At 44.1% G+C, this 19,057-nt stretch overlaps 1 protein-coding gene across 2 annotated transcripts in view; it reads left to right on the top strand.

Moving 5' to 3' along the window:
- Positions 1 to 19,057, top strand: part of LOC136853428 (uncharacterized) — a 125,766-nt gene that overhangs the window by 94,381 nt on the left and 12,328 nt on the right. For both annotated transcript variants that reach the window (XM_067128980.1, XM_067128981.1), the window contains one exon: positions 16,917 to 16,987. In XM_067128980.1, the coding sequence (XP_066985081.1) occupies positions 16,917 to 16,987 (71 nt within the window). The remainder of the gene's footprint in view (positions 1 to 16,916; positions 16,988 to 19,057) is intronic.

The raw sequence follows: 19,057 nt of genomic DNA, 5'->3' as shown, positions 1-19,057 counted from the left end.
CTCCAGGAGGAACTTGAAGTGGTGCACCGTCTGGTACACTGCGAAGAGTTCCCCGTCGAAAGTGCTGTAACGGGACTTGGTGGGGCTGAGTTTCCTGCTGAAGAAGGTGATGGGCTGAGGGGCTCCGTTGACGACCTGCTCCAGGACAGCCCCACAGGCAACGTTGCTGGCGTCCGTTGTTAGCTGGAGGGGACGTTGGGGTCCTGGTGGGCCAAGGCTGTTGCCTTGGCGAGGGTGGCTTTCATCGGAAGAAGGCCTGCTGCTGGTTGGGGCCCCACACTAAGGACTTCGGATGGCCCTTCAGGATCTCTGTCAGGAGGGCCATGGTGTGCACGACCCAGAGGATGAACTTCCTGTAATAGTTGACCATCCTGAGGAATTCTTGTACGCCCCTGACGGAGGTAGGGGTGGGGAACCGGACGACGGCCTCAACCTTAGATGCAAGTGGGCGGACACCTTCTGGGGATATCTCATGGCCCAGGAAATCAACTCTTTCGACGCCGAAGGTGCACGTGTCGAACCTGACAACGAGGCCGTTCTCCTGTGAAAACCCTTAGGGCGTCTAGTGAATTTTAAAACACCTAAATTTTAAAATGTTACTTAACTTCTTCTGAATTTTAATATACCTTTTTAGTGAGTATATATGAAAACACGAGTATAAATGTATTTTTTTAGTGTATTCCAGTATGAGAGCATATGCCTTTGTGCAGTTTGTAATTCAGTTTTCATTCATTCATCACCATACCGAATGACCTATTTGGTCCCAGTGGTAGGCCTCTGGCCTAGAACTGGCATTTCATCCAAATCCTTCGGGCCAGCCCTATGAGAGCTGATAGTCAGCGCAGTGGTTTGGTTAAACTGTTTTAATAATAATAGTAAAAATGCAAAACTAGATTGACTAAATCATGTTACGCTCCACATTCAATTTGTAGTATTTGTAGGGGGCAAGAATGTAGTAAGGAGAAAACATGTAATGAATGTTCTAATTGGGATGAGAGGCAGTGGCGAGTGCTTAGATCTCACTTGGATAAGTTACAAAGGGATAGGAAGAGGAAAGTGGCTTCTAGAGCCGAGAAACAATCGCTTAGCCTAGAAACCACCCCTAAACCTAGTTTGGAAGCTAGTTCTGCTCTTCCTTCTACACCTATTCCTGCTTTTTCTCCTGATACTGGTCCCCCTCCTATTCATCCATCTACTCCCATGTCTGGTTCCCTTGTGTGTGATATACTGTACCTCCAAATGTCCATATTCATTTGTTTACTAGTTATGTAATGGGTGGTTCGATAATTATATTGTAATGGTAATTGGTTTTGAATGTAAATAAACAAGCAAGAGTTCTGTAAATACTTTTCTTTATATGTATGTAACGAATATGGTTAGTCTCTGTGTAGCCGTCAGTTTGTACAGTAATCTCTTATTAAAGAGACATATCTTTGCTCGTGTTTCTTTGCCAGCCTACAAGAGATCAAACATGGCGCAGTGAGTAGGATCTGTTCTGCTGGTGGAATGATCGTAGTCAGAGGTGATTCAAAATTTAAGATTTGATTGACACGATGGAAGAGCAACTACAACAATTGACGGAGCTGCTGGCAAAGCAAGCGGATATGGCTCAGAAGAGGGAAGAACGTTTAGCTACGATGTTAGAAACCATGATGAGCGCCAGAAATGGAAATGTCAACGAAAATCGTCAACGAAGTGGAGGTGCTGAAAATACGCAAAATGATGCGCAGTACCGGTATAAAACTCCCCATAGTGCCACACCCGCAACTCACCTGTCATCGTCAGTCTCTTTGAAGGAGTTCGATGCTTGGCGGCATAAATTTGAAGGGTATGCAATGCTGACTGGAATCAAATCATTAACGCCTGCTGAGCAAAGGTCGGTTCTCGCTTCTCTTTTAGATGAAGACTGGACACGAACATTACGATATGGCCTCTTGTTTTCGGCTGATGCAGATCTTGAAACTATACTTGATGCCATGGAAAGTCACTTGCACGGTCAACGGAATATCATCGTTGACAGAAGAGAATTTTACCTTAGGAAACAAGAAATAGGTGAGAGTTTCGACGATTTCCTTTGTGGTATCCGGGAAATTGCAGCATTCTGTGATTTTTGTTCTTCGTGTGTGGACAATAGATTGAGAGACCGTATTGTTGTTGGCACTTGTGATGAACAAGCTCTAAAATGTATGCTAGAGGAGAAGGACCTGAATTTGCAGAGGGATGTAGATATTTGTCGAGCTTGTGAGAGTGCTAATGAGAATAGCGCTACAATACGAGGAATGATCCCACAGAGTATATCAAAAGTTTCACGGTACAAAAGAGACTACAAGAAAGCACCCAGCAGTTTATATAAAAATGAAAAATGCTTTAGATGTGGAAAAGATCGACATTCTGACATGAATGTTTGTAAGGCAAAGGACAAAAAGTGTTCCCAATGTGGAAAGATTGGACATTTTGCTGTTGTGTGTAGGTCAACAGAAAGGAAACTCCCTCTTTGCTGAAAAAGAGTAAAGATTCGAAACTAAAGTCAAATGGTAGACTTAACAGGGATGTACATAGGATCATAAGTGATGTGTATGTTAGCAGTGCCATTTCTCCAGCAACCCCAAAAGTCCAGATTCACATTACCCATCCTGCAGGGAACTCTTCTATACTATGGACACCGGATTCGGGAGCAGAAGCAACGGTGATGGGCCTCAATGTAAAGTGGAGGTCTCTTGGTATATATCCCTTTATGCTTGAACCTTCTAAAATTGAAAAGCTTTGTTCGGCTGGTTATCAGACCCTTAACTGTGTGGGAGCTTTTACTTCACACCTTTCGCTTGGTGATCGACAAACTCAAGCTGAAATAACTGTGGTGAAAGAAGTAAAGGGAGCTTTATTAAGCTGGTTTGATTCTATTGCTTTGGGAATTCTACCGGAGGATTTTCCTGCTCAAATTAATTCTCTTCCCGTACGACTGTCTGTAGATCCAGATGAAGAGAAGGGCTCAAAGGACTACAAAGAGAAAAAAGACAATACTTGTAATGTAGTTCATACTCCTGTTGCACTTCCAAGGTGGCCTTATGAACGTGATCCAGCTGAAGAAGAAAGGGCAGAGCATGCTGCAGCTTTGGTATCAGCATTTCCTCGGGTATTTGGTGCCACAAAAACACTGAGGGAGATGCATGGAGGTCCCATGCATATAAAGTTGTCTGAGAATGTGAGACCATTTGCTGTGACAGCCCCAAGCACTATACCATACAGCTGGAGGTCGGAAATAAAAGGATCAGCTTGATGAACTTTTGGAGAAAGATATTATCTGTAAGGTTGAGCATCCAACAGAATGGTGTCATCCCATAGTGCCTGTTGCTAAGAAGCCAAATGGAGTAAGATTGTGTGTCGATCTGACTAAGCTTAATAAGTATGTATGTAGACCCACTTATCCTGTACGATCACCACATGATGCAGTAGCTTCGATTAGTGCCGGGGCAAGGTGGTTCTCTACACTAGATGCAAAAATGGGATATTTCCAAGTCAAGATTGCAGAAGAAGACCAGGATCTCACATGTTTCATTACCCCATGGGGTCGCTATAAATTCAAGCGAGCGGTAATGGGACTTATTTCTTCAGGAGATGAATATAATCAAAGAGGAGACCAAGCTCTTGGTGATATACCACAAACTGTAAAGATAATTGATGATGTTCTTGCATACGATTATTCTTATAAGGATCATCTAGCCCATATTATTTCTATCTTGCAAAGATGTGATGAGTATGGGATAACTCTTAATCCTCAGAAAATTTGCTTCGCAAAACGTTTTGTTGATTTTTGTGGGTATAAAATCTCGAGCCATGGCTACACAGTTGATTCCCGCAAAGGTTTGGCTATTGCAGACTTTCCTGTACCACAAAATATAACAGATCTTCGATCTTTTATGGGACTTGTTAATCATCTTGAAGTTTTTCTTCAGTAATTGCACATGAAGCACAACCACTCAGAGATTTACTGAGGCAGTGTAATGAATGGTGTTTGACAACACAGCATGATTTGTCTTTTGAGAGAGTGAAGGAAGCACTTACTGCACCCCTGTACTTGCACATTTTGATGCAACTTTGCCAACCATGTTGCAGACAGATGCATCGCGACTGCATGGTTTGGGATTTGTTTTACGTCAAAAGCATGGAACGGACTGGAAACTAACGCAATGTGGCTCAAGATTCCTTTCAGATGTTGAAACGAGATATTCTGTGATAGAGCTGGAAGTGACAGCTGTATTATGGTCAATAAAGAAATGTCATACTTACTTGGCTGGATTACCTCATTTTGATGTTGTGGTAGATCATAGACCATTGATACCAATTCTTAACAGTAAGTCACTTGGTGAAATTGAAAACCCTAGACTTCAACGCATGAGGAGAAGCTAAGTAATTTCAGTTTTACTGTCCACTGGCAGAAGGGAAGTATTCATTGTATTCCAGATGCTTTATCGCATGCACCAGTTCAGGATCCTACGGAAGAAAATTGTTTGAATGAGGATGGATCCACTGATCCTTTTGCATGTTGCAATTGTGAATGCCCTTGACATGCATGAAGATGGTGTACTTCTGACACCCCTAAAGGACAAAAAACGCTGGAAAAGGTACGTGTTGCTGCTGAACAAGATGCAGAATACAATTCACTTCGAAAATTATAATGAAAGGTTTTCCTGAACACTGCCATAATTTGGAAGTAGAACTCAGGCCTTTCTGGAATATACGTGATATGCTTGCTGTAGATAATGACCTAATTGTTTATGGAGCAAGACTTATACCCAAGAGTCTTCGACGGGAAACTCTTGAATGTCTTCACGATGGTCATCAGGGAATACACCGCACAAAAAGGAGGGCACAACAGACTGGCCTAAAATTGACAGAGATATTGAGAACATGGTTTCTTCTTGTATCAAATGCCGTCCTCTTCTACCAAATCAAAGAAATGAACCTCTATGGCAAGAAGAAGATCTACCAAGTAGAGTTTTTGAATCCGTATCTGCGGATTATTTTCATGTCATGGGTCATTACTTATCTTGTTTATATTGACAGGTTGTCTGGATGGCCTTGTGTATCTTCGTGCCAGGGTATAGCTTCTGCATCCAATCTAATACGGTCACTGAGGGCTATATTTTCAGATACTGGTGTTCCTGTTTTGTTGAAAACTGATGGAGGACCACAGTTTGCTTCGTCAGCTTTGAGACGTTTTTTTTCTCGCTGGGGAGTAGAACATCGCATTACTTCGCCATATAATCCGAAGGCAAATGGACATGCAGAAGCATCAGTGAAAATTATCAAGAAGCTGATTATGACTACTGCTAAGAATGGGAACCTGGATGCAGATGAATTTGCCCGTGGAATGTTGGAGCTTAGAATACACCTCGTGCTGATGGCAGATCACCAGCTCAAGTTTTATTTGGTCATCCCCTCAGGTCTTTTATTCCAACACATCGTCGCTCATTTGCCAAAGAGTGGCAAAAGAAAGCAGAGGAATGTGATGTTAAAGCAGAGTATTTATGAAGTCAGGCGAAGCAACGATACGACAGTGCTATCCAGACCCCTTTCTCATTTGAAAATGGGTAGTTATGTTGATGTTCAGGATCACACCACAGGACTTTGGAATCGCCCAGGTGTTGTTGTCGGCATTGGATCAAGGCGAGATTATCTCATAAAGATGGGCAGTGGGCGCATTTTGTGGAGGAACCGAAAGTTCCTGAGACCTCATCGACCTTTTCTACCAATATATGGATCAAGCCTTGATGCAACTAATACTCCCAGTAAACCAAAGGATGTGGAGAAGTCACAAGATAATTCTACTGCTGAGGTTATTAGCAAATCAATCTTGCCTACACCAGCTCCACGTCGTAGTTGCGGCATAGGAAAGAACCTGATCATCTACAAGTAAAATGGAAGAAAAATACATATGAATAAGAAGGATTTTCAGATACCAGGGATTATAATATTACTACCTAGACGTCTTAGGGGAGGTGTGTGATATACCTCCAAATGTCCATATTCATTTGTTTACTAGTTATGTAATGGGTGGTTCGATAATTATATTGTAATGGTAATTGGTTTCTGAATGTAAATAAACAAGCGAGAGTTCTGTAAATACTTTTCTTTATATGTATGTAACGAATATGGTTAGTCTCTGTTTAGCCGTCAGTTTGTACAGTAATCTCTTATTAAAGAGACATATCTTTGCTCATGTTTCTTTGCCAGCCTACAAGAGATCAAACACCTTGCTTCCAACCCTAATTCCATTGCTAGTCTCGAATCTAGATTCGATAAGAAGATAGGCCTTGTAGTTAGTACAGTGGCAGAATTGGGAGAGTCACTGAAAATGTTTGTGGACAAAGTATTCACAGAAAAAGTGATGAGTAACAGTGTAATGCCAGTGGAAGAGGTGGCTACTCATCCCTTCGGTTCTCATGGACAAAGGTCCCTGTCATACTTCCCTGAACCTGGGAGAAGAAATGCTGTAAGTCCAAGGGTGGCCAATGGTGTTTGCCCACAGGTCGTCGCCCTCTCAGTCGAGCCTGTTGTGCAGTCCCAGGTATCGACAGACAGCTGTTGGAAAGGCGTCTCTTTGGATGTCCACCAGTTGAGTGCAAGTGGAGAAGGTGGCTACTTGTCCCGTAGGTTCTCTTAGACGAAGATGGGGTTTGCACACAGGTAGTCGCCCCCTCAGTTGAGCCTGTTGTGCAATCCCAGGTATCGACAGAGAGCCTTTGGAAAGGCCCCGGCTACTCTGGTTTTGCCTGCCTTGACCTTTTTGATGGGGTCTCATCCGGATGACAGGGCTAGACTTCCCAAGATAGTGCTTTGTCTTCCAAGATGGCTCTTAAAGAAACTGAAGATTGACTTTCATCTAAAAGGGAGCAAGGAAAAGCTTCCTTAGCTTTTCCTCCCTCATGCCTTGTTCGAAGGAGACATTTGGGAGTCGCTGCCTCCTCCCAAGGGGACTTATCTGGTCTCATCGACTCTTCTTGACATTCTGCATTTCATCGGCGGAACTAGACCACCTTGTCAAAGATTTGTTCAAGGTGTTCGAAGTATTTGGTTTCCTTGACTGGACAGTGGGGCCACAGGTCAAGAAGATTGAAGGCTGTCAGGGTTTTTTTGTCCGATATTGCCTCAGATTGGCTGGGAGTCCTGTCCTGCATGGACAAGGCCAATAGGGATGGCTCTCTAGAGCTTGCCTCTTTTTTTTTCTCTTGGTGTCTTGAAGAAGAGAGAGCTCTGGTGCTCCTTACCACTAAAGGAGTCACACAGACACAGAAGCCAGCCCTCTTGTTTTTGCCTCTGGACCATCATTGCCTCTTCCCTCAGGACATGGTTAGGCAGATTGCATCTGATTTGCAAAAGTAGTCCACACAGGATTTGTTGTCACAGTCCTCCAAGCATCCTAAGGATTCGACTGCTTTTGCTCCTTAGACATCCTTTCCACTCAGCAGCAGCCCTTTTGTGGAAGTAGGCCCAGATCACAGTCTAGGACCCGCCCCTATGTCCATTTCACAACCAGGTCCGCCAAGAAGGGCACAGCCAAGACAGTGCCCAAAAAGTGCGATGGAAGTCCTTCATACACAAGTAGGAGCCAGACTTCTAGTTTTGGGAGAAATGGGTGATCAGAGGAGCAGAGCCGTGGGTCATCAAGGTTCTAAAGGAGGGCTATGTCATCCCGTTCCTGGAGAACCTCCCCGTTAGTCACCACTCCCATCACATTGTCAGCTTACTTGAAAGGCTCAGAGAGACATTCGGCCCCTTTGGAGGGTTGTCCTCCCTCATCCAAAAGAGGGCCATAGACCAAGTCGAGAACACCAACACAGAGGGCTTCTACAACCATCTCTTTGTGGTTCCGAAAGCTTCAGGGGGCTGGAGGCAGTCCTAGATGTAAGCGCCCTCAATCACTTTGTCCAGAAGACAAAATTCAAGATGGAGACGAACCATTCAGTTCTCTCATCCATTCACTGGGGCGACTGGATGATAACCTGTACCCTAGGTTTCTTGGACAAGAATGAGGACCCATCCAAGCCTTGGCCCCATTCCTTCAACATTAGGAATTTAATGGAAATTCTAGGCCCGGAGAAAGAAGAAAGGGTTCTTTGCCCTGTTAACGCCCTGAGGTATTACATGAGCAGGACCAAGAAGATCAAAGGGCCACTCAGCAACCTTTGGTGTTCTGTTAAGAACCCTTCTTGCCCTCTTCCTAGGAACGCATTGTCGTTCTTCCTGAGGGACCTGATTTCTGAGTGCATTCTCAGATTCAGGAGGACATTTTGCCTACTTTCAAAGTAAAAGCTCATGACATCCGAGCAGTCGCTACCTCTGTCGCTTTAAGGCACAGTATGTCCCTCACTTCCATTCTGCAGTTGACCAATTGGAAGTGCAAATCAATCTTTGCTTCTCACTACTTGAAAGAAGTTGAAACAGTGTTTGAAAATTGCAGTACCTTGAGGCCATTATTAATGGCTGGCATGGTATTGGGGAAAGAAGTGTAGGAAGCTCTCTTTTTCTCCTACTAGCTCTTCACCTTAAAGTAAGATGTCTTGTTTTGGGGAGCCGGGGGGGTACAATGTATCTGGAGTACCCACCAGTCTGAGAGGATGGGCTGTTGTTTTTTCGGTGTAGATGAGTGTTGTCTGGTTGTTTTTTATGTTTGTGCTGTTCCCAGGGCAAGGCCACTTGTATATGCTTTGCCAGTGATCAGGCCTATCCTCCACTGCAAGGCTCCCACTAAAGTAGAGGTGACCCATAGCTCAACCACTATGCCACTACAGGTTAAGATGAGCACCAGCCAGAGGCAGTATTCACCTGCAGTAGGTCTCTTACCAGTTAAGGAAACAACAAGCATTGTATCAATGCTGGCCAAATTTTCTGTTTTAAAGTCATTATCCTGCTTTAATGTTTTGGGGTAGAATATGTCCATGAATCCCACCTCCACTCAATGTGAGGTTCAGCTGTGTGATTACTTGGTAAGTTACTTATGTGAAAGTGATATTTTCATAATAAAATTGTTTCATATATACTTACCAAGTAATTACAGAATCAGAGCCCACCCTCCTCTTTTATATGAGTGATATTTTCATAATAAAATTAAGTTTCATATATACTTCCCAAGTAATTACAGAATCAGAGCCCACCCTCCTCCTCTCCCATGGACATAAGGGCACACACACACAATTGAACTAACCGACCGGATGTTTCCCCAAGTGCTCCGATAATGGGCGGAACCTGTCACCAGTACAAAAAACAATAGAAGCGCTACCATGGATTTTTAAAAAAAAGGCTGCCACACAAGTAGAGATCTTAGCTATGTAATTACTTGGTAAGTATATATGAAACTTAATTTTATTATGAAAAATTATTATTCAGAAGGGGCCATTGACATGAAGTTCAAGCTTTCAAAGAATATTGTGTTTATTTGAAAAAAGTAAAAGAAGGTAATAGGAAATACAAAAAGAAGAGATTAGTTATTAGAAAAGAAAAAATAAATTAACAAATCAATAAGTAAGTAGATAAAAATATGTGCCTAATTAGATAATGTAAAAAGTACTTGAATGCTATAACAACCAAGCAGTCCTAGTTAATACACGCATTTACCTTAGCATGAGGGTAAAATTAAATTTTTTAAAGTTGTCGAGGAGAGAGAGAGGGAGAGATTGAAAAGATTTTTTACGAAAATAGCTCCAAAGCATTGCAAAATATATTGAATCTCCACATTTATTTTTACTAAGGATAGAGGAAAGATGACAGAAAAATCATTATGAGCACAATTCAAAAGATAGAAAAATTGAGTGTATGTATTTTTATACTGCTTTGCACCATAAAAAATCTTCCCAAATGCCAAAGATGTTATGTCCTGATTAACAAAGTCACTTGAAAAAATGTTTACAAATGATTGAATTGAGGGGACTGAATTGTACACTTCCCAAGCCCATCTGGCTTCCACAGCATAGACAATAGATAACCATTATTTTATTTCAGTTTTTTGTGTATTAGTATCACTATTGTTTTTTGTTTTAATGTTAGTGTGTGGTTTTATTACTTTTCCATTCTGTGTTGTTTATTTGGTTTGTGCATTGCTAAGTTTTTTTTACAGCACCCTTTGGGTCCCCTAGCTGCACCCATTTTTTAGCCTTTTATTTACCTTTCTCACTTCCTATTTTTCTGTCCTCTTGCAAGTCCTCTTGTCACTGTCTTAGGTACTGCATGGTTGAATTTCCCTGTGCTTGACTTATAGGAATAGATTCATTAATCGGGCCTGGAGGATCACAGGATAAATATGCATTTCAGTGCAATAATTCTTATTGTAGTGAAATAAAGCCACACACCCAATGGGAATGTCACCTGAGCAGTGTATTGAGACTGTATTGCCTGAAATTACTGATCTTTTAATCTACATTGTTTTTCAAGTTGTCCATTAACTCCAAATAATATAGCTTGTGAATACTGTAGTATCATTATTGATAATTGAGTGTACGTACTGCACTGTATAATTATCTTTTTTACCATAACGATTACCTAACAATTATGATAGCTGATCAGTTCCTAACGGCAGCGCGCTTTTAAATTGGCGCTACGATTGTACTACAATTGCCGGTAACTGGTGTCACCATCTACCACCATCCCGCTCGGTAGTCCCAAGGATCACGCATACTGGTAAGTCAATTTCTGTTCCTGCCGTTCACGGGTAAACACCCGCAATCGAGTGCTCTTCAGTCGCGCATCATATTTTCATCGTTTTTCACTGGATTTCGGTGAAGTACAATGCTGCAATTGTTGTTTGACTAGAATCATGTCTGATTCAGGATCGTCAGTTAGGTTTTGCGCCAGTGGGTGCAATGCTAGGCTTAAAATTAAGAGTTGTTATGACCCCCACACCGTGTGTGTAGATTGTAGAGGGGGATCGGCTTGCTCTAGGGAGTTGCCTTGCATCGAATGTAGTTGCTGGTCAGACCAGCAATGGAGAACTTTTCTTTCTCATCAAGAAAAACTTGCTAAGGGTAGAGTTAGGAAGGCGACTCATCGGGCTTAAGCTAAAGCTACGTCAGACACCGAGAAAGTTAACCTAGAAGGGAGTAGCCTAGGTGCGGGGCCATCGGCAACGGCAGACTTTCCGGCGACTACCGCAGACTTTGGGGCTTCCGCTTCTGTCTCAGCTTCTGCTCATTCTATTTCTGCTTCCCCTGCTCCTAGTTCTCCTTCTATTGAACCTATTATGCCAGCTTCCTGCCCTGTTTCACCTAGTACCGTTGCCAGTCTCGAATCGAGGTTCGAGAAGAAGTTTGAATTTCTTTGTAGTACTATGCTTGAGTTGGGTAATTCTGTGAACACTTTAATGGCGAAGTGTAATGTGTATAGTGCTAAGCGTGTTGTGCCTTCTGAGGGTTCGGTTGCTTGTCCCAGCAGGTCTCCTAGACGAAGGTCACTGTCCCGCCCCTGCATCAGGAGAAGACATACCAGAAGTCGCAGGGAGCCTCTTGGGGTTTGCCCACAAGCAATCGTTCCCTCCTTCGAGTCGGACCACCACGGAAAAGGTGTGTCGTTCCATGTTCCGGAATCTTCCGAGCCGGGAGATTCTCTCTCTCAAAGGCGCAAATGGCGCTCGCCGGCTTCCAGACCATTGAAAAGGTCGTGGAAGTCGGACTATTTGTCCCCTCCTCCATTGAAAAGGTCGAGGGATGCAGTGTGTGTGCCTCTGGCGCCAGGTGCGCATGACATTTCGTCCAGTTTGTCAGACGATTCAACCTTACATCGACCACCAACTAAGAAACGGATTTACATGCTTTCGTCTCTTCCACCTCCCTCAGCTCTCAAGACGTCGACTGCATCCTGTGTCCATCCAGCTTCACAGGCACCTTCTGCTCAGTGGGAGGGTGCTGCTGCCTCCCCTCCAGCGGATCTCCGAGTGTCGCCCCTCGCGCCACAAGCGCCACTTGCGGCCAGGGCGCCTATTGTTCCTCCTTTAGGAATTCCGCCATGTCCTCGGGTCTTCCACCTCGAACGACGCCTTGGGTCCTCTTAGGAGGCAATTAGATAATATTGTTTCCTTATTTAAGGGAGTGCAAACAGCGACCCCAGTGCCTTCCATGCCTGTTCAACCAGCAACCCCATCACCTCAGACCCAGGACCAAGCCGCTTCTGTGCCTGCTGTACCTGGTTTGTCTCCGGTTTCATCGGAAGAGGAAGTCCCAGAAGAGGAATCTACCTCTTATTTGGCATATACTAAACTGCTTAGGTGTTTGTGGACCACTTATCCCGACTGCTTCGTCGCTCCTTCACCTAAGCCTCTGCAGTCCATTTTTCATATGGGAAGGCTGAGGCCTGATCCGATCGTTCCCAAACTGTCCTTATCGAAGGTGATCACGGCTCCCTTCATAAGCCTTGATGTGTGGCTGGCCGCCAAGAGGGATTCGGGAAAAGCAAATTTCACATTTCCTCCTTCCAAGTTGCAGAGTAAGAGATACCAGTTCTACGTTACTGGGAAGCTCCATCCCTGGGAGTTTCTGCCTCCTCCCAGGGGACTTCTCCAGTTTAGTGGACGCCAATAGAAGATCGGCTTTCTCATCGGCTAAAGTGTTCTTCTCTCCTCCTCGGAAATGGACCATCTCGTCAAGAACCTCTTCAAGGTGTTAGAGATCCTAAGTCTCTTAGACTGGACTGTGGGTGTCTTAGCATCCAAGATTGAGAACTGCCCTGATATCCCAGAGGACGTGACGTCGGAACTCGTGAGTTTCTTGTCTTGTGGAGACAAGTCTGTGAGGGACGCAGCAGACGAGTTAGCCTCCCTTTACACCTTAGGAGTCCTCAAGAAGAGGGAACTCTGGTGCTCGTTCGTTACCAGAGGGGTCACCACCATTCAGAAATCTGCCTTGCTCTTCGTTCCCTTGGTTAAAGATCATCTCTTTCCAGAAGAGTTGATCAGGAATATTGCCTCTTCCCTCGAGAAGAAGTCGACCAATGACCTACTCGCCCGGTCCTTCAAGAAGCCACAGCCGACAACGACAGCCCCGACTAAGTCAGCATCTCCTATTCAACCCTTTCGAGGGGGGCCAATCTCGTCCTTACCACAGACCCAGGACCAACCTGCGCCCTCCTTACAAGTCCAAGTCCAAATCTTCTTCCAAACCCAACACCAAGTGAGTCCTCTTTCCTTCACCCAACAGTAGGAGCCAGGCTGCAGCTTTTTTGGATGGAATGGGCTCATCGCGATGCAGAAGCTTGGGTTGTCCAAGTTCTTCGCTTTGGTTATGCAATTCCCTTCAGAGATCCTCCACCTTTGACTTGCAAGCCTCTTCCATTGTCCACTTACTCTCCAGGATCAGACAAATTTCTTGCCCTGAGTCTGGAAGTAGAAGCTCTTCTCCTCAAATCAGCGATCGAGGAAGTTCTAGATCCATCGTTGCCAGGGTTCTACAATCGCCTCTTCGTAGTTACCAAGACCTCAGGCGGTTGGAGACCGGTTTTGGATGTCAGCGCCCTCAACCAGTTCGTGTCCAAGACGAAGTTCGCTATGGAGACCCCTCAGTCCGTTCTGTCGTCTCTTCAGAAGGGGGACTGGATGGTCTCTCTGGACATGGAGGACGCGTACTTACACATCCCCATCCATCAAGATTCGAGGAAGTTCCTTCGCTTCATGTTCCAAGGAAGAGTCTTCCAATTCAAAGAGGTGTGCTTCGGACTCTCAACAGCCCCTCAAGTCTTTACACGAGTCCTCGCCCCACTGGGCAAATGGCTACATCTGTTGGGTGTAAATGTGTCCCTTTATCTGGATGACTGGCTTCTCCGTTCCTCCTTGGAAAGTCAGTGCTTAGAGGACCTAAGGAGGACACTCATTTTGACAAGCAATCAGGGACTCATTATCAACCTGCCAAAGTCGCAACTAATTCCCAGTCAGAGTATTCTTTATTTGGGGATGACTCTGAACTCTAGCTTTTCTGGCTTTTTCTCTCCCGAAAAGAGTCCAGAGTTGTCTTCTCAAACCGTCCGACACTTGAAGAGCCGAAGGGAATGCTCGGCCCAAGAGTGGATGAGTCTTCTAGGACCTTGTCATCGGTGGAGAAGTTCGTGAGACTGGGTCGCCTCCACATGAGACCTTTTCAGTTCTTCCTGGAACAAGTTTGGTCCAGGAACTCTCCTCTTTCCCAGACTTTTATCATCACGGAAGCTATCAAGCAAGATCTTCATTGGTGGCTGTCGGAGGAGAAACTCCTAGAAGGCCTGAATCTTTCTCCTCCCATCCCCACTCTACAGTTCTTCTCCGACGCTTGGACGTCGGTTGGGGAGCCCTGCTGAAGGTTCCAAGGTATCGGGACTCTGGTCGGAATCCCAGAAGGCTCTTCACATCAATCACAAAGAGCTTCTGGCTATTCACCTAGGTCTCCTGGCTTTTTCGGACAGAATCAAGGGTCAGACGGTGGCCATTCATGCGGACAACACCACGGCACTGGCTTACATCCGCAAGCAAAGCGGCACCCATTCATTCTCCCTGTACCAACTTACGAGGGAACTCCTCCTTTGGGCGGACTCGCTACCAGTTTGCATTGTTCCAAGATTTGTCCAAGGGAAATGCAGTGTCTTATCGGACGAGCTCAGCAGGAGAAATCAGGTCCTTCCTTCAGAGTGGACCTTGGACCAGCTGGTATGCAACGCTCTGTGGAAGTTAAGGGGAACTCCGATGGTCGATCTTTTTGCCACCTCAAGGAACCATCGTCTCCCCCTGTTTTGTTCGCCGGTTCCAGATCCACAGGCTTGGTCAGTGGATGCGATGCTGCTCGATTGGTCGGACCTAGACCTTTACGCCTTTCCCCCCTTCGGGATGATAAGGCAAGTCATCAACAAGCTGATGAACCACCAGAACGTCTCCATGACTCTGATTGCCCCGTTCTGGCCAAGGAAGGAGTGGTTTTCGGACCTAGTCAGCCTCTTTCAGGACTACCCAAGGTCTCTTCCTTTAAAGAAGCATCTTCTCAGACAGCCCCACTTTCGCAAGTTTCATCAGGGGTTGTCACGCTGGACCTGACAGGCTTCAGACTGTCAGGAAACTCGCTAGGAAGAAGGGTTTTTCAAGACGAGCTGCATGGAAGCAATTTTCAAAGTGCAGAAGGAAATCTTCTAACAGGCTGTACCAGTCCAAGTGGACAGTCTTCAGAAGATGGTGTAAGAAGAATAAGATCTCTTCTTCTTCGACCTCTGTTGCACAGATAGCGGACTTCCTCCTGTTCCTCAGGGATGAACGTCAGCTAGCTGTCTCCACTGTTAGAGGATACAGAGCCATGCTATCCTCAGTTTTTAAACATCGTGGTCTTGATCTCACTAATAACAAGGATTTGACCGATCTGGTTAGGTCATTCGAAACCTCCAAGACTTCCTCTCCTCCCCTCGCTTGGAATCTGGACGTCGTCCTAAAATGGCTCTCATCTCCCTTGTTCGAGCCTCTCCGTTCTGCTTCTTTGAAGAACCTTACGAAGAAGACTCTCTTCCTGTTCGCCTTAGCATCTGCAAAGAGAGTCAGCGAGCTACATGCAGTAGAGAAGAAGGTAGGCTTTGTTCAAGATGATACCCTTTACTCCCTCATTCCAGAGTTTTTGGCTAAGAACGAGAACCCTTCGGTCCCCTGGCCTAAATTCTTCAGGCTCAAGACCCTCGCTGCCCTAGTAGGCCCAGAAGAAGACGAGAGAGAACTGTGTCCCGTCAGAGCTCTTAGATACTACTTGCATAGGACGGAGAAAATTAGGGGTCCTTCTCCCAGACTTTGGTGCTCCGTTCGGAACCCTCTTAAACCTCTCTCAAAGAATGCAATCTCATTCTTCCTCAGGGACCTCATTATGGAAGCACGCGCAAATACGTGAAGAGGACATCCGTCTGCTCAAAATTAAAGCGCATGAACTCAGGGCAGTGGCAACTTCCACAGCATTTAAACACAATCTGTCACTTAATGCTATTATTCAAAAATACTTTCTGGAGGTCCAGATCAGTATTTGCTGTACATTACTTGAAGGATTTGGAGACAGTTTTCGGTGATTCCTTCTCCCTCGGACCCTTGTCCGTGGCTGGCATGGTAGTAGGTGAAACATTGTAGGAATTGGCCTATTTTATTCCTCTTCATATTGTTTCTTTTTATCTTGTATTTTGTTTGTCGGTTATGGGAAGCTGGGGGTAGTGCCACCCTCAGGTGCCCTCAATCATTATTGTATTTAGGTGGAAGGGTTTTTTGGTTTATTTAGGTTTAGGTGTCGCATTGTATGTCTGGTCTTTAGCCCAGGGCAAGGGCAAACTTGTTTATTTCTCTGCAAGTCTCGGAGCAATCCATGACTTCAGGGTTCCATCCCAGTAGAAGCTCTCTGTGGACTACCTTCCACGCTTTCTACTAGTAAGAGGAGCACCGACCAGAGGCAGTACCTTCCTGCAGTAGCTCCCTTACAAGGTAAGGATCACAAGCAGTATTTTATACTGTTATATGGACTGAATTATTTGCCTATTTGGATTGGTTCTATCTAATCCACGCCCTCCTCCTTCAATAGCGAGTCAGCTATCATAATTGTTAGGTAATCGTTATGGTAAAAATGAGATTTTGATAATAAAATAAAGTTTTACCATACTTACCTAACAATTATGTATCATAGCCCACCCTTCCTCCCCTCAGGTGGATAGTGTGGCAGGCACAGAAATTGACTTACCAGTACGTGATCCTTGGGACTACCGAGCGGGATGGCGGTAGATGGCGACACCAGTTACCGGCAATTGTAGTACAATCGCACGCAATTTAAAAGCGCTGCCGTTAGGAACTGATCAGCTATCATAATTGTTAGGTAAGTATGGTAAAACTTTATTTTATTATAAAAATCTCATTTTGGCAGTAAGAAATAAGGTTTTCTGAAACCCCAATGGTTATATTCCAGGTAACACCACCAGTAGATCCTTCAACAGAAATAATGAGGCAGTACCATTAAAAGTCAGTTTTCATAAAGAGGTAAGTAAGAACTTAGGGATTTGAGTTACTGTGTTTTTTTTTCTTTATCTTAAGCCACAGAGTTGACTTGTAAATGTGCATATTAACAATTTAAAGTAGCCTTGTTTTGCTTTCCAGTGGTTGGTTTCTTGGTACAGTATTATCCTTTCTAAGCTGATTGTCTGATTTTTTATAAGGGCAAGTTTAATTATTTTTTGTATTTGCAATAGTTTATTGTAAAATTACTTTACAGTATTACTCTCGTAATGTTTTTGGCACAGTGTTAATGAGCCAGCAGGTTTTCTCACCGGTTTTGTATGTACTGTACACATTCAGTTAAAGCGCTTGATTTAGTTGTAATAATTGTGATGCAGTACAGATGCATTGGTTTGCTTGGTAAGATTTGCCAAATTTTTTGGCAAGTTATGATTAGGAATCTCTTACACTGTGTAGTGCATATTGAGATCAAGTGTCTTATGGAATGAAGTGTGATGGTTTGTAGTGACTGGTTTTAGCTCTGTTGGTTTTCATATAGGCAGTCCCAGGTGTAAGACAGGTTCCGTTTTGACGCTGCGTCGTAAGCCAAAAATCATCCTAACCCGAAATACCATCAAAAATCGTAAGAAAACCTTACAGTACTTTGAATCATTTGGGTGTCTTGTAAGCAATGTAAACTGCAAATTTATTCAGTTTTTTCATAAAAAATAACTCCAAATTGTTACCACTCTGTCCTTTTTGGAGCCATATATCTTCCGTTTGATAGGTGTCATCAGCGTCGTAAGCCCAGAACGTGTTGTAACCTGGGAAATAATTTTTTATGATACAGTATTTGAAGAGCATCGTAATCTCGGAACATTGTAAGCTAAACCTGTCATAACCCAGGCACTGTCTGTATAAGCAAGTAACAACAAATATGCTTCAAGAGTTTGAGATGACCTTAATGGTGCTTCTGCGTCTGAGACTTCGGTGGTGATTCCTGGTATGATTGTGTCCTGTTTCAGCTCACACAAAAAAAAAGAGTTTGAACCATATTTTTGGTGGTGTAGCTGTCCTACCTATTTTCTAGACATGGAAGATTGTTACCTCTTATCTCAATGAAACGTAGATGTTCTTTACATGGTGGGTTAGAATTGGTTTTAACAGAGACTGATATTCTTGCTGCTTCCTCTATAAGATCACGTGGCACTAGCAACACACTTTTTGCTTCACTGTCCCTCTTGTGGCCCCTTATTGTGTTGTGTTTACCTGGCCAACACCTCTCAGCTCCAGTGTCCCTCTTGTGGCTGCTCCTAGTGACCACAGAGGTGATTTATGCCTCACCAATCTTTGTTGCTGTTAACATTTCAGTGCATTTGTCTCAGTGTCTTGGATTAAAATCTCTTACTTTCAGACACCAAAAGGCTTCTCCCAGTCGTGAATATGGTTATGCTCACTCTTCTGATATTAGTAACAGTAAGCATGCTTCCATCCAGAGTCACTTCTGTGCCACCACTGTAGCTGGAAGAGTTCTTTCTTTTCTGGAGCATCTGGAGAGTATGGTTGTACAAAAGGCTGTGTAAAATTTATGGGTTTGTAATAAAAGAAATTAACAGTGGTTTTTGAAAGATTATGTACTATATTTCTTGGTGTCAAAAATGCTCCAAATTTTAGTTCAGTTCGGTCATTTCAAAAATACTTTTTGACACAAACCTTACCTCTCCATTATACTGTATAGCTTTTACATCCACACCAGATTTAAAAAAAAAAAAACCAGAACACTTGGTTCTCTATGAATATCCATGTTTTATCCATCTGCTTCCCCCACCCCCCACCATGGGACCAATAGGTACAAATGCTCATAGTCAGTCAGCCTACATCTGTCGCTGGTTTTGGTAGGAGTTCGATAGGTTGTACGGTACTTGGTTTTCTGTTGGTTTGTTTTTGGATGTTCGTTCGGTAAGAACCTGTAACATAAGATTTGCCATAATAGGCCTTGTTCCAGTTTTATTGACCCTCATGATATTTTTTTGCCGAGGGGAAGGCTGTGGTTGGATAAGTATATGAATCGTAGTTGAACAAAATGCAGTAATTGATCACGGACAGAGAGAGCTT

Source organism: Macrobrachium rosenbergii, chromosome 27 (assembly GCF_040412425.1).
Source record: "Macrobrachium rosenbergii isolate ZJJX-2024 chromosome 27, ASM4041242v1, whole genome shotgun sequence".
NCBI classification, from domain to species: domain Eukaryota; kingdom Metazoa; phylum Arthropoda; class Malacostraca; order Decapoda; family Palaemonidae; genus Macrobrachium; species Macrobrachium rosenbergii.
The sequence above is the reverse complement of the archived record's forward strand: the minus strand, read 5'-3'. Positions and strand labels throughout refer to the sequence as shown.